Source organism: Sardina pilchardus, chromosome 13 (genome assembly GCF_963854185.1).
Source record: "Sardina pilchardus chromosome 13, fSarPil1.1, whole genome shotgun sequence".
Lineage (NCBI taxonomy): Eukaryota > Metazoa > Chordata > Actinopteri > Clupeiformes > Clupeidae > Sardina > Sardina pilchardus.
In genome coordinates this window covers 24310789-24337895 of record NC_085006.1, presented here as the reverse complement: position 1 = coordinate 24337895, position 27107 = coordinate 24310789, and the positions used below count along the sequence as shown (strand labels likewise).

The 27107-nt window shown below is 44.8% G+C and overlaps 3 protein-coding genes across 3 annotated transcripts in view; all 3 read right to left on the bottom strand.

The window, feature by feature from the left end:
- Positions 1-6834: 6834 nt before the first annotated feature.
- Positions 6835-17611, bottom strand: calm3a (calmodulin 3a (phosphorylase kinase, delta)). The gene is made up of 6 exons (XM_062553318.1): positions 17467-17611; positions 14596-14626; positions 12761-12904; positions 11310-11416; positions 8997-9132; positions 6835-8748 (listed from the first exon to the last, which is right to left on the bottom strand). The coding sequence occupies exons 1-6, from the start codon at positions 17467-17469 to the stop codon at positions 8720-8722; spliced, it is 450 nt and encodes a 149-aa protein (XP_062409302.1). The 5' UTR covers positions 17470-17611; the 3' UTR covers positions 6835-8719.
- A 769-nt stretch (positions 17612-18380) lies between these two features.
- On the bottom strand, positions 18381-22521 carry si:ch211-261a10.5 (potassium channel subfamily K member 13). The gene is made up of 2 exons (XM_062552008.1): positions 22137-22521; positions 18381-19462 (listed from the first exon to the last, which is right to left on the bottom strand). The coding sequence occupies exons 1-2, from the start codon at positions 22519-22521 to the stop codon at positions 18381-18383; spliced, it is 1467 nt and encodes a 488-aa protein (XP_062407992.1).
- A 3626-nt stretch (positions 22522-26147) lies between these two features.
- Positions 26148-27107, bottom strand: part of si:ch211-136a13.1 (HHIP-like protein 1) — a 21125-nt gene continuing 20165 nt past the window's right edge. The window contains exons 9-10 of the mRNA XM_062553317.1: positions 26694-26826; positions 26148-26543 (exon numbers count right to left, since the gene is read on the bottom strand). Of these exons, the coding sequence (XP_062409301.1) occupies positions 26148-26543; positions 26694-26826 (529 nt within the window). The remainder of the gene's footprint in view (positions 26544-26693; positions 26827-27107) is intronic.

The following is a 27107-nucleotide window of genomic DNA, read 5'->3' as shown; positions in this document are numbered from 1 at the left end:
GTTCCCACCATTGTAGAACATTGCTGAATGCCTCCTGACTGCTCCATTATAAACATGTAAACACATTTACTATCAATACAGAGCATGCATTTAAAACAGTCATCACAGAGAAGAGCTGGACAGCTATGTGTCTACGTTACATAAGTCTGTTTTTTTGACTCATTTACAAAAAAGGCGACCAAATGAAAACGTCCAGATAAAAACAGGAACTTGGTGTTTTTGTGGTGTTCCTGCTGTCCTAGTTGTGCAAAAATGACAATACGAATAGCCTACACGCAGCAAAACTATGATAACTTTTGGGGACAAAGACGCATTCTCACGCAGTGACTGTGGCTTACACGATTGCACGGTGGATGTGGTTGCTAACTCACAAATATTGACAGAATAGGGACATTCGGCTGTGGTTGGCCACCGGGTCCTGGAGATGGATCAAATCAAATAAATACTCAATTATGACTTCTATTTTTTGCAGAGCTCAATAATCACCAGTGATTATCAGTGGCAATGGACCAACATCTCTCTCACGTGAACCACAAACATGTCAAGGGCACAATCTGTTCCGTGCGTTCCGTGTCTGTTTCACAATCTCTTCAGAGCTAACTCCAACGGATCTATCTGATTTGTTTAGATTGTGCCCTGGGACATGAATTATGAGCTCAGTAATCCATCATACACTTCTTTTGCGGCTGGGAGACTCAGACATCACAAATTAGTCTAAAGAAAAAAAAAAAAACAGTCAACTTCTCATCTGTGTCTCAATGAACTAGTACTGTTTTCTTTGAGACATGATTGATTGATTCAGGGTTACAGGGCAATAGTGACCCAGAAACCATAACATCCTGCATATATTGAGAAGAACAGAAGGATCAAGCTAAAGTTTCCCATCTAAGAGAGAGCAGCAAGATCAGGATTTCCTCACACAAAAATGCACTTGCATCTTGTATCACTGTCACTGCCCTACGTGCTATTCTACAAACCGATCATGCTCACCCACTGGAACATCAGACAGACGTGTTACTTTATCAAGCAGAGTTCATTCTATTGTTGCAATGGAGTATACTAAGTATTGCACATCTGTAGAGTATTGATTTTTAAAAGCACTTACATCTTTATGCCCCAAATGTCCACTATCTTGTCATAGTAAACAAAAAAAGATTGCAATTCCTAAATATTTCATCAGCCTTAATGTTAAGAAATGTCAATGGTCTCACCACATTTTCCTTTGCTGGAGTAATTTCTGGAGTAACAATGTTAAATTTCCCTCACAGGATCAAAAAAGTATGTATAATATAATAAATGCACTGCATGAAATGATTGACAACAATATTCCTAGACAGACATGATAAGGTTTGATTAAAGTAATGTTGCCGTACAGTATGTCAGGATGAGGTGAATTAAAAATCTGTTGATTTGCCCACTTTCTCCCCCCTCTTGATCACTCGGACTTCTGGGAAGTGAAGATTATGATAAGTTTGCGATTTTATCGGGGAAATGAGATAATCAATAATGATGAGATGGCCAGGGAAAGGAGATGACCTAATCTAACATCATTTTGAGAGGGCTGTTCCGAGTCAATGTTCATGATGTTTTAGTTAACTCCGGTAGGTCAAATACTTGCAAGCCTGCATCTTCGCAGGGCTCTTGAAGGTACCCATTCTGTGTAATACTCTGCTAACTGCATGCGATGTGAGTGAGCGTTAGTGACTAAATCACTTGGATTACAACCTTGAATTGGAATGTCCTAATTGCATGTGATGCAACACAGAGCTATGCAGTGTAGTGCAGTGCAACACATTTCTGTCAGACGCCCCGTTTCTATTTTCTTTCTATCACTTCCGTTGCTCTGCATGGGTGCATCCCATATAACTATCTGCTCTGGATTGCCAAATCTGACTTGGTGTGGTCCACATAAAATAGGATGACTAACACCTCTCGCTGTCTCCAGTCGGGAAGGATACTTAAACCCTTACCATTTCCTTGTCTGGTTAGAGCAGCTGCTTGATCCTTAGGTGAGGTCATGCTGGCCCTCCTTTGATTTGGAACATTGTAAATTCAATTCCATTCCTGTTTCCTACCATTGGCCTACAGTAGCTGGGTCTTCATTCATCTGTGCTACTAAAAATGACCATCAGAACGAGAAATATGACACAATGGAACAGCTGCAGGTGTGAACAAATTCATTTTGGACAGAAAACACTCACTGGTACGCCACAGTCGGATACTTGCATGCCGTTAGGGCAAGCTTTACTGAATAGAATATAGAATAGAATATATACTTTATTGATCCCGTGAGAGAAATTCAGTTCTCTGCATTTAACCCAATTTAACCGAATTAGTGAGCACATAGTGAACACACAGTGAGGTGAATCACACAACCCAGAGCAGTGAGCTGCCTGCCCAACCAGCGGCGCTCGGGGAGCGGTGAGGGGTTAGGTGCCTTGCTCAAGGGCACTTCAGCCGTGGTGGATTGGTCAGGGATTGAACCGGCAACCCTCCAGTTACAAGCCCGAAGCCCTAACCACGGCTGCCCCCCGTACTGTAGCTGAGGAGTGGGCACCCAGGTCCAGATGCAGCTTTTCACTTTAAAAAAGGGCTTGCATGTGACAGCGTCCACTCTAATGACCCTATAAACACCCTGCCCTGGCTTTCAAGGGGGCATGTACAACCACTCCATATAAAACCTGCTTGACCGTGGGCTGCTTGTTAAAAGCCTTGTAGAGTTTGCCTTGTCAGTTTGCCAAGCAAAAGCACATTACAGTATGTCGTCCTAATCAACAACTCGGCCAGGACTTGATTTGATAACAGATGTGCAACGTCCACGCAGATATGCTGAAAAGATGAGGGTTCTAAACTAGTTTTAAGAGCCAACTTTGTTTACCAATGACAACGAAAGGAGGTCAACTGTGTTTACAAGAAGTGAGCTAGCTAAAAAAACACTGAGAAGCTGAGTCATGCTTTTTGCTCTCCCTGAAACAATTACTGTCCCGGCATGTCGGAAAACTTGCGATTGTCATGGGTGATGAATGTCCCACACACTTGAGCAGCGGGAAAACTCAAATCTCCCGCATGCTGGCATGTGTCCTCTGCCCACGAGCGATACATCACTGTCAGCACCCTCATGTGGACTAACAGCTTGTTCACTTGTACCCGGATATTTTTTCAAATTTGATATTTTTTTTATGTTTTTATTTATTTTCATTCTGTCCACACGACATTTGTTTTTTAAACAAATCTCCATACACACGAGAACACAAAAAAACGAACGCACAAACTACCAAAATCTGGCAATAACATCTCTGTCAAAGTTAAATTAATTAACTTATCAGGGGGCACTGTGGCGCGACAGGCTACAGCACTTGTGCTACAGTATGTACGGGTCCCAGTGCCCACAGGGACCCAGGTTCAAGTCCGACCTGCAATCATTTCACGATCCCACCCCATCTCTCTCTCTCTCTCCTACTCGCTTTTTGTCTATCTCTACTGTCCTATAATAAGGGCAAAAAGCCCAAAAACACACTTTAAAAAAAATAACTTTTCAGAGATATCCGGGTGATATATGTGTACAGGGTCTAAGGGATCCAAGCATCCAATGTCACAGAGTTGGTGGTGCTTAGTCTCAGACCCATGGTGGTGGGTTACTTTACAAGCCTCTCTAGACAGGGGTCACTGGGTTTGAGGCAAGTAGGAGACACAGGACGACCTTAGTTGCTCCCCCCAGAGTCATCAGAGATTGGATTGGGACACGGATCCAGGAGCCCAGAGCGACACTGTACATTAACCTATGGCCATATGGCAGGTATAATGACTTTATTAGCTGGTCTGTGGCGACTGATGGCACCATCCTCCAGATGTCTGCTGCTGCTTGTCTTCAGACGGAAGCAATGGGGTCTCTGGTAATGCAAGGGCTGATCACTATATTGATCACAATGTGTGTCAGAGCAGTTAGGATGAGTCAAGGTGCAGGTAGTGAGAGAGATGACAAGGTAGGTAGGTGTGTGTGGGTGTGCGCGATCCTCTTACGCTTCTGATTTGCAAAAAAAAAAAAAAAACTTTCCATGCAAGCTCAACTTCACTTGCAGAGTTACTATAAAAACACTGCAGGCTGCAAATAGCGCACAATGAAAATGGTGAGGGCTGAGCGTATATGGAAGACTCGCAACCCTACGTCAGACGAGACGAGAGCGGGAGATCTTTTTCTCCTTCGCTAGAGCGTGCACAGATAACACCACCAGAGGGGTAATTACTCCACGGCGTGGATCACACACAAACATATTTTCCAGAGCGGGGGTTGAGCAAGCGCGGGGGGCACTCTCCACATTTCCATTGCGTCTGCTGCTCGGCAGAGAGGAATGGCCAACAACGAGTTTGCCCATAAAGATTTATTACGCACCTCACACAGACAGCCCACAGACTGGCCTGTTGTAACTCCCAGGAACAGATATGGGCACATGGTGGGAAAAGCTACAGTATGGCATGCATGTCATGTGGTCACTATTAACGACAAGTTGATAAACGTCTGTGTGGGTGAATAATGACTGAGGCCTTGTTTATGTGCACTTATTTCATCAGATAGGATCAGGCAGTATCAAAAAAAGGTCTTTCATCTGAAAATCTAATCTTTAATCTTTTACTTTGTGCCCAAGTAAAAGCATACTGTACTATTTACTTATATCAGATAAACAAATGATGCCGTCAATAAACAGTGCTAATATAGTAAGGTAAATAAGATTAAAAAATCTGATAATAAGATAGCCAGAGGTGTCGAGATTTCTCTTTGTTCTTAATCAGACAGACATAGATACAATGAACATTATCCATGGGAAAACACTGAAGCACATTTTTTTTTCTTTTTCTGGCTATTCTTCACAGAGATATCTATTTCTCGAGGTCACTGACTGAGTACTGTCGGTACAAGAAAGAAACGTCTCTAAAAACGTACAAGAACAATCGGTTCTAGCGAGCTTGCACTGCTGCTGCTAACAGCAAGAGCTGCCAGGCAGATACTGGGCTACACTCTGGGAGCATGAACATGGGGGCTCAAAATGACCAGAATGCTCCTGCAAGGCCAACATTTTGTTTTGAGTTCACAGGCATGTCCGTGCTTAAGGTCTGCCCTCAATATACAGTATGACCCTGTATGTACATCAAAGTCCAAGCAGGAACATGAGTGAGAGAAACATGATAGAAAACAGGACCGAAAGGCAAAAATATGAGCAGGCACTCTGAAACATGACGATGTCCAGTAAAGGACCAAGGGACTTCTCAGGCTACACAAATAAAGAGTTCCTGCCAGTGCTGAGGTCATCCGAGTACCATCTACCGTAAAGCGGTCCTTGCCAAAGAAGATGGCAAACTGGCTGTTCTAAACAAATAGAAAATAAATTAATAAATACATTGTTTAAAATATATTATAAATAAATAAATAGACAAGAATAGAACTTAAACTAACACCATGGCTGGCTATAAAACTTTTCTGATATGATTGTTCCCCCTCATGACTGAATAAAGCACAACATTGTTATTCTGTCTTCTGTATGACACATACATACAGACCAATCAGAGATCACACTGAATTTTGTGAAACACAGCATCTCTTCTATGCTGTTGATACTATTCCTGTAGTCACACTTGCTATTCCTGTAGAGTCACACTTGTAGGCAAAGACGGGTAGCTCACTTTCAGCCACAGGGGGCCCCCTAGTGTTCATCTGACAACACTACAACTCCAGGCGATGGCTGGAATTCACCCCGGTGCACTTACCTACTCAACAGCTGGGTAATCACAAGCCTATTACACTCACTTAAAGAAGACCCATTCAGAAAACGCTCTGCACAGTTACCACTAAATAAAAAGGTCCATGAAGACTGCTGAGGTGGTCGTCTGGGCTCATGCACAGAGGTAAGCGCAAGCACAGGAATACCAGGCTCCCTGTTTCCAATCCTGGGCCTACAAGCTACTTAACATGGCAGGTGATTAGCAAAAGCCCATTCTATTGACATGCCTCTCTTAGGAGAGTATCTTTTTCCCACAGACTGAAACAGGGTGGCACACACTGAGAAAGAGGGCCTGACCCTGGATCAAACACAATCTCCATCTCTTTCTCACACACACACACACACACATACACACACACAGAATCATCACCGAGATAGCAGCTTGCACTGATACAGATCTGGTGAGTGGTCCTGTTCATCTTATCTGGGCCGCATCTAAACCACATCAGGGCCAGCACCAGGCGCTCTCTCTCTCGCTCTCTGTGAGTGAGTCACTGAGATACTGTTCCTCATCCCACAAGGGCGGATTCGTGTCCCAGACACTCATGCTGACCTAAGGCATAGGGTCAGCACAACCCGATTAAGAAGGATTACTCAAGATACACCATGGGTGTGTGTGTGTGAGAGAGTGAGAGAGATAGAGAGAGGCAGTAACGCCCATGAAAGAGAAGGGAGGTTCACTGCACACACACACACACGCATCAGTGACATTTGGACAAGTTCATGTCAGTTCACTTGGAATTGTAACATGTGATATGTGGGTCCATGGAGGCCCAAAAGCTTTAACTGGTTAAAAATCAACATTTTTAATTTGGGGGAAAGGGGTTAGGTCGGTGTGCCAAATAAATGAAGTAAAGCGGAAATATATGAAGTAAAGCGGAAATATATGAAGTAAAGCGGAGAACTCTCCATATATGGCACAAAGACATGGTAAAAACTGGTGATTGTGCAACTGCACAACGGACTGAAACTTTGCCTCCTGAACTTCCACAGAATATTAGCAGACTGGTTCCAAACAGTCACACAAGCATGCAAATAGAAAGGCCAATGAACAAGTCAGTTTCCGAACATTAATATACTTTTTATTGCAAAACAATATTTTATTCCACACATTATTTGCAGATAGTTCTACATGTTGTAACAGTCCACATTCCTGCGTACTCCACTTGTACACCTGAGACAAAGCCAGTGTGAAACATCCGACCACAGAGATCAAACACAATTTCCGCTCGTCTACTGCAACGTTGCCAAAAGGTCACACCATGAGAACCAAACCGCACTACCTTCGAGAGTATACACTCCGTCCCTCGCTTTAAGTTCTCCACATCTGAAATCATTCAAGGCTTGCCTTGTGTTTGAGACTGTACACAGCAGGTTATTTAGATTTAAATGCTCAGTCACACAGCAAAGCAGTGAACGGAAGAGCTGCCGAAGCAGCTGGCAGACTGGGAGGGGGTGAATAAACTCACAATTGCAAAAGACAAATGAGTTGTAGCGGTAGCAGCGACAGCAAAATTTTGGTTCCTCATTGGTGACTTAACATGTTACGATTCACATAAGAGTGCAAATATAGATATATATTTATATTTATATGCATATGTATGTAAACGTATATATATAGATATATAATTTAATGTAATTTAATGTAATTTTATGTATATGTATTTATATATATATATATGGATGTTTGAGTATATATTATATTAATTACTACAAGTCATCTTGCAAGTGAGTCTTTGAGGCTTGAGATTCTTATGGCACATTTATAAAACCGTGGACACAACTTTAAATTAAAAAAAAAAAAAGAAAACAAACAAAAGGGAAAAACAAAAATCACAGGTCATACTAAACTGCAGTAACAATAGGCAATGCAAAGTTCACCAGACAATAATATGTAATGACGCACAATTTGTTTGTTTGTTTTTTGTTTTTTACTTGTATCTGTTAAGTAGTAAGCATAAGCATAACATACTGGTATTTGCACCACATTTAACCTGTAGATTATTTAACTTTACATTTACATTGTTGTCTTGCAACTTGCTCACACTGTCCACACACAACCATGCATTCCTTTAGTGGTAGCTGCAGGTATGCCCACAGAACTGTCTACCGGACAGACAGACTGATTTACAGACGGCAGGAAGCTCCAGTGGCACTGACCAATACCACTGGATGACCGGAATTCATCTGCAGCTCTACACCAACAACATAACGTAGTCGGCTTTCACTACGTGCAAGTCAACTTTCTCAGGTGGACACTAACATTTTTTTTTTTATCAATGTTTTTTTGTTTGTTTGTTTTGTTTTCTGTTGGTTGTTGTCATTTGTTTTTTTCTTTTCAAATATATGTAGATTTATATTCATATATTACACACATCTAGCTTTGTACACGACCCAGATCTCCATGGTGGTAACAAGCTTTTCAACTGCAACTGGATGGGGGCCCCAGACAATCCAAAGCTTTGACCGAGTTCAGGCAACCAAACTCTAATGTTCCAATCAAATTCTGTTTTACGTCAACTGGAATTTGGAATTACTTTTCACGGGGACAACAGTAGCCAATAGGTGAGCTTTTTTCAGCTAGACAGGAAGGAATTAGCTAGCGTCCTCAATGCCGATCAAACCATCCTTTCAGAAAGCTGAATACTTTACGGTGAGGATCTTTGTTAAGACTCTCATAAAGAAGAAGGATCACATGCTTGAAAAGGCCTCCATACTCTTTCTCTGCTCAGAGGCTGAAGAAGCCAGGAGGTTTTGACCAGACCACACCAGTTATTGAATTTTAACACTCAATAGTTTGGGAGTTTAAGCTTTTTGGTTGGATTGTTATGGATGTTTTGTAGGTTTTATTTCTGCACGGTTATTACTTTTATTATTATTTTTTAAGACAAGAGTGATCTTAGTCAGTCATGTTAAGTGAGTGGTATGCAAAGGGGACACCTGCTTCACTTTGCAGTCATCATCTGCACAAACTCTGCAAGGAAGAACACACAAAAATGGAAACATGTTAGCCTAGAGAAAGAGACATAACTGAGCTAAGCTAAGAATGAGTCATTTGTTGTCAACTGTTCGATTTGTTGTTGTTCTAGTATATATCCATGTATTTTAACGGGTTTTTGTGTGTTTATATATCAAGTAAACCCTCATCAGGTACCTGAGGCTTTTGTTATTTACTCTCACGCTCACACAAACACACACACACACACACACACACAAACACACCTTCATAGTTGACCTGTCCATCTCCGTCAATGTCGGCCTCGCGAATCATCTCATCGACTTCCTCGTCTGTGAGCTTCTCTCCCAGGTTGGTCATCACATGGCGCAGCTCCGCAGCGCTGATGTAGCCGTTACCGTCCTGCAGGGCACGAACAGGGGGATCAGAGAAGAGACAGAGAGAGAGAGAGAGAGAGAGAGAGATACAGAAGCAGACAGTGAAAGAGTGTGGGGTCAGGTAGGGTGGAATAAGGGAGAGAAAGAAAGAGAGGGAGGGAAAGAGACATGGAAGAGAGGGAAAGGTAAAAAAAAAGAACAACGGGACAGATTGTATGCAGGTAAGAGTGACGTGAGGGAAAGTGAGGGATGGAATACCAATGGTGAAGGTATGGATGTATGAAGAGGAAAATGGAGGGAGGAATGTAAAGAAAGAGATAAAGTAGGAAGAGTGACACAGACCGACATTGCGAGGGAAAAACAGACAGAGATAGACGTATGGAGAGAGAATGAAACAGACAAGTCACATGGTGGGAGAAACATATACTGTATGTATAAGGGGAGGGACCAAGGTGTATAGAGGGAGAAAGAGATGTATAGAGGGAGAAACAGATGTATAGCAGAGGAAACAAGAGACATATACAGGGAGAAACAGACAGACATATACAGGGAGAAACAGATGTATAGCAGGAGAATAAGATGTATAGAGGGAGAAACAGATGTATAGCAGGAGAATAAGATGTATAGAGGGAGAAACAGACAGAGGCAGGTGTATGGGGAGAGAATGCAAGGCACAGGGAGCAAGGGAGGGGAGGAGGTTGAGACACACACAGGCAAGAACTCCTGCATAGAAACTGCTTCTGTGCTGTGAGCAATGAACTATCTGTTTACTTAGACCCGCCCCCTCCATACAGCTACGTAAAGGCCAGTGAGCACACAAATCTGGTTGCTATAGTGAGAAAAACAAACATAAAAAAAAAAAAAACATAAACCCAACGGCAGCATGTTCCAAACCCATTACTCCTCTTAATGCTAACTTGATTATGTTGGCCGAGACGTCTACTCTCGTTTGTTCAAGCTGAGGCGGTGAAAGAAAGCAGGCCTGGTAATGGATGATGGGCGACTGCAAGGGAAAGTCAGCAGGTTCAATCCCACAGCCTCCCCTTTATTCTCCCCTATTAAAGTCTAAAGGTGGCATAACCACCCAATGTCTTTTGTCTTAACGGTGACACAGACACACCCTTTCTAACAATCAGCTATGTGTGTGTGTATGTTTGTGTGTGTGTGAGACAATCACTGGCTTCTATCCAGCCTGTGCGATCTAGGCCACTTCTTAGAGGTTGCTACACTTATGTAGCAATGCAAAGTAACCTATAGGCTTCATCACAGTATGAACTCTGGATGACACCAATTGGATCTGATTCTATTTATATTTCATTAAGCAGGCCTACTCGCCGCTATGTCTGACAGACTGTTAACCAATCACGCCGTCTGAACCCATTGTTAACACATACTGTACATCTATCAAGACAGTATACATATGCTTCCATCTGAAGCCACCAACAGTACAGTGTGGATACATAATCAGATCGGAATGTTCCATAACACATGGCCTTTGTTGAATAATGACCTTTGACCTCTGTTGGATGAATACAAAGGTCAAAAGATGGCTGACAGCCCCAGCTGTAGTTTGGTGGCTGGGGCACCTGCACTGCACACCGGCGACTCGGGTTCAATTCCCTCCCCATGGTCCTTTCAGGATCCCAACCCCGACTCTTTCCCACTCGCTTTCCGTCATTCTCCACTATCCCATCACATTAAAGGCATAAAAGGCTAAAGGCCACCTTTAAAAAAAGGTGGCTCATATAATTTAGCAGGCACTTTTGTCTGAAGCGACGCAGACACTCGAAATGGTGATTAGACTCCCATACCCAGATGGATTGACTGTTAAGGGCCGTTCACACCAAGAACGATAACTATACTGATACTGTAACTATAAACAAATATCATTCTCCTTAATATGAATGATAACGTTCACACATAAACTATAACGAGCAATTTTGAGAACGATAAAAAGCTAACTGCCAATCAGAACCCATAATATTTTAGCCATCACATTCATTAACACGAGAAGAGACTTTTCTTATCCTTGGCCAGTGTGGACGCTTTTATCGTTAAGGTTATCGTTATCGTTCTTGGTGTGAATTCTGCTTTAGATGGTGCCAGCACCACAGGTCCACCATGCTCACGGTAATGATAAAACTTCCATCCCGACCGCTGTTACTAGCACCCTGCTGGACCACATTCACTGGCGATTCGTACCTTGTCGAACACTCGGAAGGCTTCCCGGATCTCCTCCTCGCTGTCTGTGTCCTTCATCTTCCGCGCCATCATAGTGAGGAATTCTGGGAAATCGATGGTGCCATTTCCTGTTGGGAGCAGAAGTGGGTTTTTTTTTTTTCTGTGTGTCTTTTAATAATTCATATCAGCTTTGAATCTTTCATGGAGGGGCAGGGTGGGCTTCAGAGCTCATCTGGGAGGGTGTAGCAGATTAAGGAGAGAAAGAAACACAAATGCTGCAGACGTTCACCGCTCTCACAAGACACACACACACACACACACACACACACACACACACACACACACACACACACACACACACACACACACACACACACACACACACTAGAAAAAAGCATACACACACACGCGCGCACACACTCACCAGAATGAGCATGCGTGCATGCGCGCACACACACCAGACAGGGCACACATTCAGACTTGAGCACACACACACTCACACACTCACTCACTCAGCATGATGCGCACACAGCTCAGCTTAAAGAGCAGAGCCATCATTGCTCCCATGCTGTCAGCAGCCTAAGTAGAGATGGAGATGGAGTGGTCCTGAGGAGTGTGTGTGTGTGTGTGTGTGTGTGTGTGTGTGTGTGTGTGTGTGAGAGTGAGTGAGTGAGTGAGTGTGTGTGTGTGTGAGTCTGTGTGTGTGTGTGTGTGTGTGTGTGTGTGAGAGAGAGAGAGAGTGTATGGGTGAGTATGAGTGATTGAGTGTGTATGTGTGTGTGTGGTGTGTGTGTGTGTGTGTGGTGTGTGTGTGTGTGTGTGTGTGTGTGTGTGTGTGTGTGTGTGTGTGGTATGTGTGTGTGTGTGTGTGTGTGTGTGTGTGTGTGGTTGTGGTGTGTGTGCGCGTGTGAGTGTGTGTGTGTGTGTGTGTGTGTGTGCAGGGGGGGCATTTGGCAGGCTGGTGGGAGGGTGATGAGAGAGAGTGTTTTTGGCAGCTAATGACCGCAGGCCTCCTCTACATCATTACATCAAGACGCGCGACCAAAATGGATCTGGACCACGGTCCACAGTAATGACTTACTGGAAATCAATGGGGGTGAGTAAGCAGCACCAGCACTTTGTGAAGAATTATGGAGTCGTCATTGATTAGCAATACTGAGAGGTGGTCAACATGACAAATGATATCAGTGGAATTAATTTGCATGAAGTTGTGTGTGTAAATATGCATGACGTTTCAGGTGACGGAGTGCAGAAGTGTGTGTGTGTGGCTTGTTTTTATATGTATGTGTGTATGCATACGTGTGTGTATGTTTGGTATGTGATGTGTGTATGTATGTATGTATGTATGTATGTGTGTGTGTGTGTGTGTGTGTGTGTGTGGTATGTGTGTATATGTATGTGTGTGTGTGTGTGTGCGTGCGTGCGTGCGTGCGTGCGTGCGTGCGTGCGTGCGTGCGTGCGTGTGTACTCACCATCAGCATCCACCTCGTTGATCATGTCCTGCAGCTCGGCCTCGGTGGGGTTCTGTCCCAGTGAGCGCATGACGGTGCCCAGCTCCTTAGTGGTGATGGTGCCGTCGCCGTCCTTATCAAACAGGGAGAACGCCTCCTTGAACTCTGCCCAGAGAAGAGGACACAGTCACTAGTGAGACAACACACACACACACACACACTACGACACACACACTACGACGCACACACTACGACACACACACTACGACACACACACTACGACACACACACACACACACACACACACACACACACACACACACACACACACACACACACACACTTCAATCAAAGCAATAAAACACACAGGGCTGCAAACAGTTGAGAAATGGGCCGTAGGTAGCACTCTAGGTAGGTAGATCTGCACAAATCTCACAGGTGGCCTATTTGGATATCAAAGAGGTGAACCTCACATAACCTTGCATCTATAAATGCTGTTTACTCCTCATTCCCACACCATTCATTCCCACTGTGCCTCACTTGATAAAGTCTGCACAATCAACATGGCCTTCATCTAACTGCAGGTGTTCTAGTAGGTACGCTGAGCCGTGTTCAACTTTTCTTCTGAGTTCGGTTTGTGTGTACCGAGAGGGGGGGGGGGGGGACACCGGTGCAGCTCAGATCTCTTCTTTCATTTCAACTTAAAAGGTGCAACGCCAGCTCGTCGCTAAACTGCAGAAGCACGGAGAACCTTCCTTTGTCTTCTCTTTGTGTGTGCTTGCTGTTTGAAGATGTGAAGTTGTTTGACAGTGTGAATAAACATCTAGTAGAACAAGGTACAGACACTACCAAGCTCATGGGCTTAACATATTGGGCCTTTCAAGAGGGGTCTAGATGCTGTTCAACATGTGAATCTGTTCAACATGCTCTTAGTTTATTAAGCATTTCTTATGCGTTATGGTTTGTATGTTATAGCATTTAGTTATTTTCATTAAGCCATTGATCGAATTGACATTGTGGCATATCATTGCTATTCTCCTTAACCGTATTACTATATTAAATTGTTTACTGTTAAATTATCTCTTGTATTGTTGTTATTTGTATGTTGCTTTGTATGTCGCTATGTCACTGTCTGCTAAATACCATGATGACCTTAACACCAAGGCAGCACACAGGCTGATCAATGTATTCATCTCTTCTGCTGGGAATTGCTTTGCATATAAGCAACTGCTGTGTGAAAAAAATGCAAATAGCTACAGCTACAAGATAATTTGGAGTGAGACAGTGACTTCATCCTAAGCCTTAAGATTTAGCCAGTTAAAAAAAAACCCTGCCTTTGTTTTCACCACTGAGCATTCAGATAAACAAAGTACGGTTGCGTAAAAATATGCTTTTAAGAAGTGACTTTTAATCCTTCATCAACCCACCACAAGCCTGACAGATGTTGTTTTCCTTTGTTAAAGCTTCTCTCAAAAGTGATGCGGTTTCACAGTGACTGGCTGAACACCAACACAATTTCTTTGAGGTGTAGATCAGCAATAAGTGTATTCTAACGAATTGCCAGCTGGGCACGTTTCAACATCTAAACAACATGTTGTAATATCAATAGAACAGTTTCACAAGGTCTGTACTAAGGTCTGTACTAGGCCAACAAGTTCATTACGGAGCTACATGATAATAGTAAAAGGCAGTACCCAGTGCCCCATCCGTCAAAAAATTGTACACCACATTGTTGGCTTTGCCTTAATCACTTAATTGATGACAACCAGTATGTGGGTTTGAGTCTATAAGCAACACACTCGTGATCACACAGCCCAGTCTCCCCACAGTAGCCAGAGTCACTCCTGCCCACTCACCTGCAATCTGCTCCTCGGTTAGCTGGTCTGCCTGTGGACAGATGGAGAGAGGGAGAGAGACGTCAGTGTGTAATAACAGTTAATTAGCCTATGACTTATGAAGACGGCGAACAAATGAGGGAATAAAAGGCAGACAGGCAGACAGACAGACAGACAGACAGACAGACAGACAGACAGACAGACAAACAAGGGAATTGACCTGGGGTTGACCGACTGTCAGTGGGTGACGTTAGTGGAGTATGACAATACTGAAATCAGAATTCATGCCTTATGACCCTACTTTCACTGACTAATCTGCTACTAGTGTGTGTGTGTGTGTGTGTGTGTGTGTGTGTGTGTGTGTGTGCGTAAGTGAGTGTATGGGGCAGGATGGTGCTCTCTAGTGGCCATGTGTAGAGTGGACCCAGCAGTAGGTGCAGGTGGCCATGCGATGTGAAGGACGTGTATAAATACCTCACATCGCCTTTAAATACGCACCCAGAATATAATTAGCCAAGCACTAACAGGGTCAACAATGTAGCACACCGCATATTAAAATCCCTTTAGCACACCTTTCTCTCTCTCTCTCTCTCTCTCTCTCTCTGGGGATGAGGAAGTAGTCACACTGGGACTGTTCAGGAAACACTAATAATATGTTTGATTTGATTTGCTTTTACATGCGGCAGTCATGTGAGGTGAGGTGAGGTGAGGTGAGGTACTGTAGGTGTCCATTGATGGTCAAAGTAAGAAGTGATCTGTGGCTACTGGTTAGAGAGCAGCAGGTTGCTCAGGTATTGTGCACTGCACACACACACATGCACAAGGAGGAGGAGTTGAACATCTTGTCCCGTGCATGACTGAAAAGGTGAACATGTAGGTCAATAAAGCAGGAGTTGCCAGGTCCTAGTTGCTGCGCTAGGTGAACTCGCAGACATAATCTTACCCGTCAACCTAGTGTAACCTGTACCATTCTTGTTTTATGCAAGCAATGCATAGCTTACAGCTATGTGTGATGATCATGCACCATCAAATGACTGTACTTCTATGCATAAACGAGCAACAGCACGTTTACCCTAGATTTGAGAAAACGTGTGGATTGCTAGATAAGGATCCAAGAAGCATCATGATGATGACAGGATGCAACAAAACTAAGAGCTTTGAAGCAAACCAGAGCAGAGACGAATGGTAACGCCTCGAAAATTAGGTTTGTTTACTCTCTGCCTGCCTAAGCACAATCGTTGGTCCTTTGCAAAAGGATGCTCTGGGCTGAGAGGGCGATGAGCTGAATTATACACTGAACGCGGCAGACGGAGCTCTGCCAGTGCAACAGGGACTCGACGCTGTGCCAGAGACGCTGCAGGTGTTGATCCGCAAACTCCTAGACTATGCCACGCAACCCGAATGCCGCTCTCCGAGCCTCGTGCTTCACCACACACACATCCTAGTCCGTTAAAGCGTACAGGTGTATTAGATACGGCATATGACAAAAGAGGCTTAAATGCAGAAGGTCCGCCGTCAAAAAACAAAAACAAAACACTCGTGAAGTTGTGATCCTCGTTGCGTTGTTTTAGTACGTGGTGCTTTACAGGGTGTACTGCAGAGCCCCTGTCAACCCAGTCCTGCACCAGCAATGATTTGGTTCAATGCGGGAAGGGAGGGTGGCGGCTAGAATCACTCACTCTCTCTCTCTCTCTCTCACACACACACACACACACACACACACACACACACACAGTGCTGCAGCTCGCCGTGGTGCAGTACGCAGCATCACAATTCCAGCTGCAGTTTGTTAACGTTAACTACTATTGCTCTCATGCGCAACATAACTGATATAAATAGTGGGTTTCGCCTAATTCGCTTGGCGCATGCATGAATCCTAGACGCAAAACATAGGTTTCGCTTTGCAAGTGGAAACACGTAGCGGACTAAAACGCGAGTGAAAGTTACATAACATGACAACCCTACCACATGTGGCAAAAACATGCAATATGCTAACCCAGCCCGAATCCAATTTATCTGAACGTTTATCATATCGGCCTCAACTTTTCAGGACAGGCCGCATTCAACACGGCGTGGCTAACACGCCCACCTCATCACATTTGCGCACTACGAGCAATTAATTTACGGAGCTAAAATTAGTCTCTCGTAAATTAGCTGGGGGATAATGATTAAGTTATCGATTAGCACAGCTAGCTGCCAAAAGTGTTAGCTAGTTATGTGTCCTAAATTGTCCTTGCCAGGATTATGTCCGATGTGCGAGTGTGTAATCCTGTGAGGGCCAAATTAGGACACACCTTCATCTCCAACGCTAGTCAAAGCTTTACTAATGTGCTAGCATAGTAATCTATCGTTACCTAGCTACCTGTATACTTTGGCTGAGTAACCCCATTCTAAAAACATTTACGCTAGTCTTGTTGAACTAAATAATGTGTTAAAGCTATCAACTCTATGACTCTATGCTAAACATACACAATCTTTGTACATAGCCTTCACTCCAAATGACTGTCATCAGTCAGTGATGCTCGGGCATCAATGGAAGTTCCAACATAACCTAACGTCTAACATTTATGTAACGCTAGCTAACATTATGTGATATATCTAGACATCTTCATATATTCAGTACCACGTATAGTTCGTTTTATCAGTTGGACAACGCGTTATTATCAATCACAATCTGACTGACAAGAGATATTGTCACACACTGGAGTTAGCTACCTAACGTTCACCAACCAGCTAACGTTAACGCGAATCCACTAGCATGGCTAACAGACAAGTTATCATAGCTCCCTGTCATTCCACTAGCATTCGCTTAGTTCTCTATTCATTCGCTCGTCTCCCTGCTAGTAGGTTGCACTGTCCGTGCTTTAACAGTAAGACGAAAGGAATACTTACCATTTTGTATACAAGAGTTTGGTCTTAATTTAGTCCAAAACGAGGTTCTATTTACCCTAGTCCGTTATTAATAATTCAAAGAAATTTGCCCAGTCAAGTTACCGAGTAGACAAGCTTGCCAGACTTGAAGTCGCCCGGAAATTACTCCCCTTCACTGACTGTCGAATATTCTCATATCCATCCGCTATGACATCATTGGCTTCCTACTTACAAAATCAAGATTACTACTGCCTGTACTTTAGGGTGTAATGGGATATATATCGACATTCCTGATATGTTTGATCAGGCTTTCATTAGTTCAATTTATTATTGATAAAACCCTGAATAAAAGGAGACAACAGTGGTCTACTTATCAAACCCGCGGAGGGATATCAGACTTCTCAGACTGACAACTCAAGCACCTGCAGAGTATGAGACGTCTATCTGACAAAGTTGTAGGGTAACATTCCCTATCCCAGGCCTTGTGTGCAATTAGCATGCGTGCTGTAAAGTAATTTTTCGTATCAACATCAATTTAAAGTTCATAGTTTTATTGCAGTCTACGTAAAATGACAAAAACGCGTTCAGTGTCTGACCACTAGAGACAAAATTAGAACTTGCTGGACTGCGGGCCTCTCAAATGCATCCTAATAAGGTAAACAGTCGTCTGTTCTCTCAGTTAAAATATGGATCGTTTTTGTAATGGAGCATGAACACTCTACTGCAGATGGCCTACACTGTAGCTTAGATTTGCTCAGAGATATGGCAGCAATGATTTTTCTGCAGGAAAATGCCAGGGGAGATGTAGCCTACCATTTCCATTGTTATTGTAATTAAAATGAAATAAAAATGCCAATATAGAGGTAATTCATTTTATTGCCATACAGAAGAGATGTACTTCTTGTACTGATCCACCCACCACCCCCTCTGTGCAACTACATATTTATTCTGGTCTCCTGCAGTCGATTATTGAGCATAGCGATTGCTCCAACTCCCTCAGGTACGCTGTTTTGCCGGGCAAAGGTGCGAGAGCACCTGTCGCTCACAGGTGTATGGAGGTTTAGTGGACCAGTTCCTGATGTCGCCACCTCCCCAGGTCGCTTGCACCTTTGGCCCTCTACGTTCTTCTCTACAGCATCCCTCCTTTCCTCCGCCTTACACACCGTCTCCACCACCGAGCTATTGCACCAGCACTTGCCCCCAGTAGTTGCAGGAGTTGCAAAGCGGACCACGCTGAAGCTCCATCGCCTCCCGTGCCGCGTCGCGGTCAGCCGAAGCTGGGTCCTCAGCGAGGCCTGGCCCTGGACGCTGCCGTGGTGGCTCACGCCTGGGTAGCAGCAGAAACAGCAGCAGCAGAAGACACCGCGGGGCCCCTCATCGTCGACGTCGTCTGCGTCTCCGTCGCCCTGTCCCCCCCCGGAGCACGTGCCGCCACAGCCCCTCCTCAGGCACAGCATCTGGGCCAGCATCCAGTTGAGCGCCTGCTTGATGATGATGGACATGATGTTGAAGAGCGAGTAGGTGCAGCAGACGCCCAGCAGGATCACCAGGCTGTTGCCCACCTGGTAGCACCAGCGGGCGGCGTACCACTCCCGCTGCCCGCTCACCAGGTCCCCGAAGCCCATGGTGCTGAACGTCACGAAGCAGAAGTACATGGACTCGAAGTAGCCCCAGCACTCCACCGCCGAGTACAGACCCGACGCCGCGAAGGCCACCAGCAGAGCCAGGGCGCCCAGGATGAGGGTGACGTAGTACACAGACGGCTTCCACTGCTCTTCCTCCTCCTCTTCTTCCTCTCCTCCTCCTCCTCCTCCTCCTCCTCCTTCACCTGATCCTCTCATGCCAGCCTTCGCCCTCCTGCGTCTCCTGTGACAGATGTCCATGAGGAAGGAGATGAGGGTGATGGCTCGCTCCAGGAAGAGGTTGAAGAAGAGGATGCCGGCAGCGCAGCCGAACAGCCCGTAAGGGATGAGGAAGATCTTCCCACAGATGGTGCAGGGTGCGGTCATACCGAAGCCTGAGTAAAAGAACAGGAAGGTGTTACACACCTCAGACAATGGTATACATAGACTTTTTTTTTGCCAGAATATGGCCAGAGGTTCATATCCCAGTTCCACAGGCTAAAAGTCCTGTTATACCTGTGCACTTAGGTGTACCACATATCTGATCTACCTGGCTGCTAATTAGCTGGTTTACTAAATGGTTGGATCAAATACTTGGCAGGGCTTTTACTTTCTGAACGTCCGCCTCTAAATATAGCAGATGTTTGCTCAGATGACGATTTTGAAATGTACATTTGTTGAGAATAATTCTTGATATAAATGTGATAAGAACGGAATAATGTGCTCAGCACCTTGCTGTCAGTCACCCTGAGCGCGGAGTCCTTCAAGTGACAGATGTAAAGTTTTAAAATCAAGGACAGCACTCAACAGCAACCTACCTTTAACTTCATTAAAGGGATATTCCGCCATTTTTTTAAAACGTGTCTCTTCTCAAGTTAGAAAGTGCAATAAGACCGACTGGAAATGAAACCTGACGTTTTTCTAGGCTGATTTGACATGGAACTACACTCTCATCTGGCGTAATAATCAAGGCAACTTACGATGGGCGCAGTGATATGACGCAGCATCTGAAAATAGTCCCCCTAGACAACAAGCAGTAGTGCCAGTAGTTTGCAAGTTGCCTTGATTATTACGCCAGATGAGAGTGTAGTTCCATGTCAAATCAGCCTAGAAAAACGCCAGGTTTCATGGGAAAATTACTGGAAATCTTAGTCACTTTTAAACATGATGCTAGCAGGTGAGATGGTCTAATCCGTTTCAATGATCTATGCTAGGCTGAAGCTAAAAGTTGTTAGCCTGGCACGCCCTCCCAGTGACGCAACGCCTTCAGGCTTTTGCTGCTGGTCTGGTCAACTGCTCATCGAGAAGGATTTCTGAGTTCCCGAAATCTGCGGAACTGCCCCCTTTGGTCGAGAACCAATCAACTTTGAGCAGCTCCAACGGCTCTGGGTAGAGGCGTGTTCAAGGCAGAGGAAAGAGTGTTGTTATTGGTTTAAACTCGGCAATCCGCTTTCTGACATCTACCAGTAGCAAATCGAGGCACTTAAAGGAGGCGGGTCAACCAGCGCTGGCAAGAAACCGTGTTAGCACAGGCTGTTGGTCAGACTAAAGTCTCGCAGAGCCTTTGAAAGTCGATGGTAATCAGGCTAAAAAGTTGTATCGCCAGACTCACAGAATGGCTGGGTGAACTGGAAAAAGGTAAATATCAATTGTTTTGCTCGAGGGGAGGTGGAAAATTAGCTTATTTCCAAAAATTGCGGAATATCCCTTTAATCGCCTCACGGACATTTCAGGCTAGACACCATTCTTCAGCATGTAGCCTACTACTGTAGTGTTAATCATCCTCCTCTTCGGCTATACATTACACACTGAAGAACGGGTGTCTGGCTCGAAACATCTGTGAGGCCCTTAAAAAATGGTTTAAAATGTACAGTTGAGTGCTGTCCTTGATTTGAAAACCTGATATAAGTGTGGAAAGGATGCAGAGTAGTTCCCTGACTTCCCTCAGTGAGATATGGTTGAGTGGATGAGCAGATCTAAACACTGCCAATGTAACGACCACTCAATGTCAGTGCGACTGATATATCGCACTGCCTGGGACACCACTGCAGTCGCTGAAAGCCTTTTGGAAGATGTCCAGACCACAGTTACCACAGTAAATTATGGGACCTACAGACACCAGACTAGCTCTCTGCCAATGTATCATGGGTCCATTTATCATTCTGTCAGTGATTTAGTGTGCCTCTGTAATCTGAAAGACTGATCATTTGCTGACAGAGAGTAACAACATCCTGGAAAAAAAGTAATGTTCGAAAGTCACAACTCCTACCTCCAAATGGTCTTTAAATAGCCTACTCCCAATGCTACGAATATGATTAAATGTCTGACTTCACTTAGCCAGTCATATTGTATGTCTCTGTCACCTGTTAATTGATTCTCGTTATCTTCGCCTTCCATTTTCTACTCATGGAAATGGTGATTCAGGAGGAGATAACGATATGTGTCTGGAAAGGCTTACAGTCATTCTGTTGGCCCACTGTCAATACTCCATGCTGCCCTTAAGTCATTAGATATGCCATCAGGAATCCCAGCAGCAGTAATTGACTGTGCAAATATTTATAGGTGCGGTGGCGGATGGGCAGTTCTGTGCAAATATATAGGCTACCCACAACACACTTAAGTCAATCAATACCTGTTTGTTTGGATTATGACTGAGTGCAAATGCTATTCAGCTGTTCAGACAAGTTTCATAAAGTAGGCTATAAATAAATACAGTATGTGTTCAGTTCCCTATAGTTTCTATTAGAAGACGTGAATAATGTTAACATTTTATTAGATTTATTTTAGTCATGCACATACTGTAGCACATAGAGGTGGATGTACAAATGAATATTAAAAACTCTTAGAAAACGTAGAATCTGCGTGCATGAAAACAGGATGCAATTGAAGATCAACTCAATCTGTATCTCTCTCTGTCTGTCTATCTATCTATCTATCTATCTATCTATCTATCTATCTATCTATACTGTATGTATCTATCTATCTGTCTATCTTGCTACCTTTCCTCATATCACTGTTGTTCTTTGCTTAGATCCATAGATACACCATCCATAGAAATACCCTCTGTACCTATAGTGGAGACCACCGTGGCCACAAAGTAGAAGGATCCAGAGAAGTCCCATCGGGGTCGGCGTGGGTCCACCCTCACCCCAGCAGAGTTGGCCTCCTCGTACTGCTTGAGCAGCGTGCGCAGCTCCCCCGGGCTCACCTGGTGCCGGCGGACAAACTCGGCTACCTGCGAGTCCCAGCGGGTCCGAGCCTTGAGCTCCTCGGGCTGCTCCAGTGCCGAGAAGACGGCCGCGCCAAACAGCATGTAGAGGGCAATGAGCGTCCACAGGAGGCTGATGCGGGCGAGTTCCGTGTTGACCCAGCCGTTACCGCCACAGCTGCCACCGCCGCGGCCAGAGGGGGCATCTCCACGACGATGCCCACTGGCCTGACCCTCGGTCCCCATGACAGATGAAGATTCTGATACGAATTCCGACGAGAAGACGAGAAGAAAACTACAGGTAAGGTGTTTTCCTGTTGTTTCTGGCTCTGCTCTCGTTGATTCCTGTCACTTCACTGCCCTGTCCACTACCCAGTGAAATGAGCACCTGAAATTTACATGTTAAATGGGAGAGATATGTAAGCTAGACTTTACTCTGAAAGACCTCACCTTCAAAACCTGGCCGTTACATAGCAGTTACCAACAACTGATGCATCAGAGAGAAGGACTAACTGTATTGACTTTCCCCCCCCCCTTTACCCACCTTATTTCATAACATTTATGGCCAGCATGGTTGACACAGCTTATCATGATGGTGTCTGTCTGAAGTTTGAGCATGGTTATTGCCTCATGACTTTACGGCTATTTGCAACATTAAAACCTAATTGATTAAAATCCCAAGCACTGAATGGACATGCAGAACCGTGCAATTAAATTATTTCCATGAGGTAAGCAAGCAGTGTTATCAAGAAATTTACACTGCTTAGTGACTGGGCCATTTGACATCTGAAGAGATTGTTTACCGTACAGTATGTAAATTGACGATGAAGAAACATTTGCACCCTTGGATTTGAATTGAATGTGCATCCATGACATTTACTAGGTATGTCAGGGCCTCATCATTTTTGTTTTTAGATGATCAGGTGAGAAGCATTCCCTCTGCCTTGAGCAATTTTTTTATACACACACACACACACACACACACACACACACACACACACACACACACACATGTATTATAATGCCTAAAATATTAATATGAGTTTGTGCCTCTATGACTTACTTGAGCAGATTCAGAAGTGCAATCTTATTTGTGCACACAGGGACTACCTTTTGTGAGCCAGGGGTCTGAAACCCTGTGTCAATACATTCAACAGTGTGTGAACCAAACTACCAGTGACCACTAGATTTTATAGGATGACTACATAAGTACTTTTCAACACCAGGGGGTGACATTGCAACATTACTGTATGATTCCAAAATCCCAGTCTATACCTGCTCTAGCCTGAGTCCATTACTGTACATGCATGTTCATATTTGACATCCTGACTATACTCAGAAGTTACTTACTGTTTATGAAACCATTGTTGAACTCTCTAATGCACCGTAAATACATCTGAGTGAAACAACTACTGGCTGAATGGTCGACTGTTTAAGATCTCTTAAGAAGTATTATTCTGTATTGGTCATCATGTAAAAATGCTTTAATGGTACATCATGTAGGTTGTTCATTTAGTTAACTGAATTGTAAATGATTGTGCTTGAGACTAACACTATCAAGTTATGTTACTAAATACTGTACAAAGCCCTGGGTGAGCCCAGACGAAACAAATAGGGCATTTGATATAAGCAAGCTATAGCCACTTTATTTACAAATTTGGCCTGAAATATGTCACACTCTATATCAGTGTATGCCATAAAAGTCATTGCTAGAAATAATGACTATATTAAGTAAAGTGATGTCTAAAATATAGTGGCAATTATCAAGGTTCAAGCAGCATGTCAGAAGCAAAAGCCTGATGGATTTGACAGTTGAAGACGACATTGGAACTTAATGGAATTTGAGAAAATAGACCACTCCAGAAGTGACAGCACATTAGGATTTATATTTTTAGAATTTAGGTCAAATTTCCCCAAAATGTGAAAATGCATCCAAAGAATGTCACCAGGATTGCTGCAAATGTGTCAGCGGTGGTGTTAGTGGGATGGATGGTGGTCCTCGCAGTGTTTTGCTGACGCTAGAATGCATTTAGTTGTGGCCGCATCACCACAACGAACACGCGATAATGATAGGTTACATGATGCAGGGAAGACAATAATAAACTCTACAAAGATGATTTAAGTTGGGGACACATAGATTCCATGTTTATTTATACACATTCTCTTTTTCACAACAAATCAAAGAATGTCCAGCATTTCATTTAATAATAAAAAAAATCCTTTTAGAAATGTAAAATGTACATAAACCTGGGTTCATAAATGGGCATTAAATTCATAGAAAAAAATATTTTCAAAACTTTAAAACAAACAAACAGACAAAAACACACCTTTGCATTGTTTGGGCTATATGGATGGCAGATCATTCCCATGATTGACACCAACTATAAATCGATTTGCATCTCATTGCCACCAGAGGGCGTAATTGCACAGTTCTCCTCTCTGTTTGACTACACTGTAATACGCTGTAATGCGCTGTAATGCACTGTTGTCCTCCGCTGAAGGATCACTGAGTTGAACTGAAAACATAAAACGTGGGTATTTAATCACTACACTAATGCACTACCTCACATGACCTTAATGCACAGATGCGCACAGTCTGTGTTCTCAAGGCCAATAAACACAGCTCTGTGTCTGAGAGTGTGTGCGTGCATGCGTGTGTGAGTGTGTATATGCACTGGTGCATGGTGCGTGTCTGTGAGTGTGAGTGTGTGGATGCCTACAGTATGTGGGTGTGTGTGTGAGTGCTGGTAAAATGCCCAAGAAACATACAGTACTGTGTAGTTAAGCCCAGATGTAACATAACTCACACTGCCCAAAACAAAGAGATGATCCACACCTCAGGCAGAGCCATACTGTAGTGTACACATAACTGCGGCCCTTCAGAGATGGACTTTGACACTTTTACAAGCAATGCATGCACCAAACTTCTTGGGCTTCCTATTCTGTATCATCATATCAACAAGCGGTATATTTGAATTAAAAAAAAAAAAATGTTGCTTAGAGTTGGAGTTGGCATGAATTAGAATGAGAGGCCAGCATTATAAGGGTGTTTAGCGTGGGCTTCAAACAGTTGGACAGAGAAGGTGCACTGTGTATATATTCAACTTTAAGACGAGGTAACAGAACACAAGGGGATATTCTGTTGTTTAGTGACAAACCTGGGTAAGTTAACTCAGAGTAGTAAAGTAAAGCTCCTAACAGAAGAGCTGTAAGGTTTATTCTCCTAAGAACAAAAAAATGCCATTGGGCTCTTTTTAGGAGGTGCACCACTTACTCTGAGTTAACTTACCCAGGTTTGTCACTACAGTACACCACGTACTTGGTATACCCCCCAGGTGTGCTGAGATGTGGGCTGGACAGCTGAGATCTACTACAGGAAGAAATCTGTGACGTACATGTGAATACTTAAAGGGACTTTGTGTAGACTTTGTAGTTTGAAACGTTCTAATATAACCTAGTAACAGCACCAGAATGTGAAAACAAAAATCACCATTTTGAAGTCGTTTGAAGACATGCTAACCTATTAGCTAACCTGCTACCACGTTTTACCTGAAGAGGCGCTGTATTGCCAGTGGAGTCATGGACGCAATGGCGTGTTCAGCGCTACTAAACTCCCATACCCATTTAGGCCCGAGTATCACAGCAGGATTCTGCCATTAATGACCCTGATCCTTTGAAACAAACAAACAAACAAACAAACAAACAAACAATCGATATTGCATCTCAAGTCTACAGCAACAGTTTCTCTTCTTTCACCACACCCACACCTTGGCAGGTAAATCTAGAATTCCAGCTCTGTTGTAGTCTTTGCCCCAGACTACCCCCTTTTGCCCACTCCCGCCTCCCCTCCCCCTCCCCCCAGCGTCGCCAGGCTACTGTTCGCTGTGCCCGCACACCACGCCCACGTCCTCCTGGTGCGAGCAGTTGTTCTTGCCCACGCGGGCGTGCCGGCAGTCCAGCAGCGTCTTCTCGGTGCCGTCGCACTCCACGTCGTCCAGCAGGATGCGCACGTCGGCGGCGGCCGCGCCGAGCCCTCCCCGCTTGACCACGCGCAGGGCGTACGGGAACCCCAGCTGGCGGCACACCACGGCGCCCGCGTTGCTATCGAACATGTCGTCGCACACCGTGCCCCATTCCCCGCGCACGAAGATCTCCACGCGCCCGCGGTCCGCGGCCTGGTCTCCCGACTCGTTGACCAGCCTCACCCGACCGGACCGAGACCGGCGCCGGCCGTTCTTGCGCTGCTTGTTGCCGCGGCGACGCGGTTTCTGGACCTGGTTCTCCCCCTCCTTGTCGACCTGGACATCCAGGCTCTGGCCCTTCCCAGATGACTTGGGCAGGGTGAAGTTGGGTCCCTGGGCTTTGGAGGTGGGCTTAGGGGCGGGGGTCCAGTACTGTGGCCGGGGGGTGGTTCTGACGCTCGGACGGGTTGTGGGCTGGGGCGGCCTGGAGGTCGGTTGTGGTCGGGAGGTGGTGAGCGGCCCCTGGGGCCGGGCGGTGGGGACAGTTCTGGGCCTGGGCCTCGCAGTGGCCCGTGTTCTCGGTGCGGGTCTCGTGAGGGGAACGTCAGGTGTATGTCCAGATCTCGCAGTAGTGGCGCCGTAATGTGGCCGAGGGGTCGTGACGCTCCGAGCTGGGGGTGGCGTGGTCCGCGGTCCTCGCGCGGTGCTTAGGGCTGGAGTGGTGACGGGTCTCGACGTGGTCTTTGGACCCCCACGGGAGGGAGGCCTCTTGGGGGTTCTGGCAGCAGGAGGACGGGCCGTTGTGGTTGAAGATTGTGTCGTTACAGGCTTAGTGGTCAGAGGAGGCGCTGTGGTTGTTGGCTTCTTGTC

Excerpts from the sequence above, each read along its gene's own strand:
- calm3a (XM_062553318.1), bottom strand. Across the intron at positions 11,417-12,760 it reads CAACGAGGTGGATGCTGATG|GAAATGGCACCATCGATTTC; the intron begins GTGAGTACACAC and ends TGCTCCCAACAG. Across the intron at positions 9,133-11,309 it reads CCTTCCGAGTGTTCGACAAG|GACGGTAACGGCTACATCAG; the intron begins GTACGAATCGCC and ends CGTGCCCTGCAG.
- si:ch211-261a10.5 (XM_062552008.1), bottom strand. The coding sequence starts at position 22,521 with ATGGGGACCGAGGGTCAGGCCAGTGGGCATCGTCGTGGAGATGCCCCC. Across the intron at positions 19,463-22,136 it reads CACGGTGGTCTCCACTATAG|GCTTCGGTATGACCGCACCC; the intron begins GTACAGAGGGTA and ends TCTTTTACTCAG.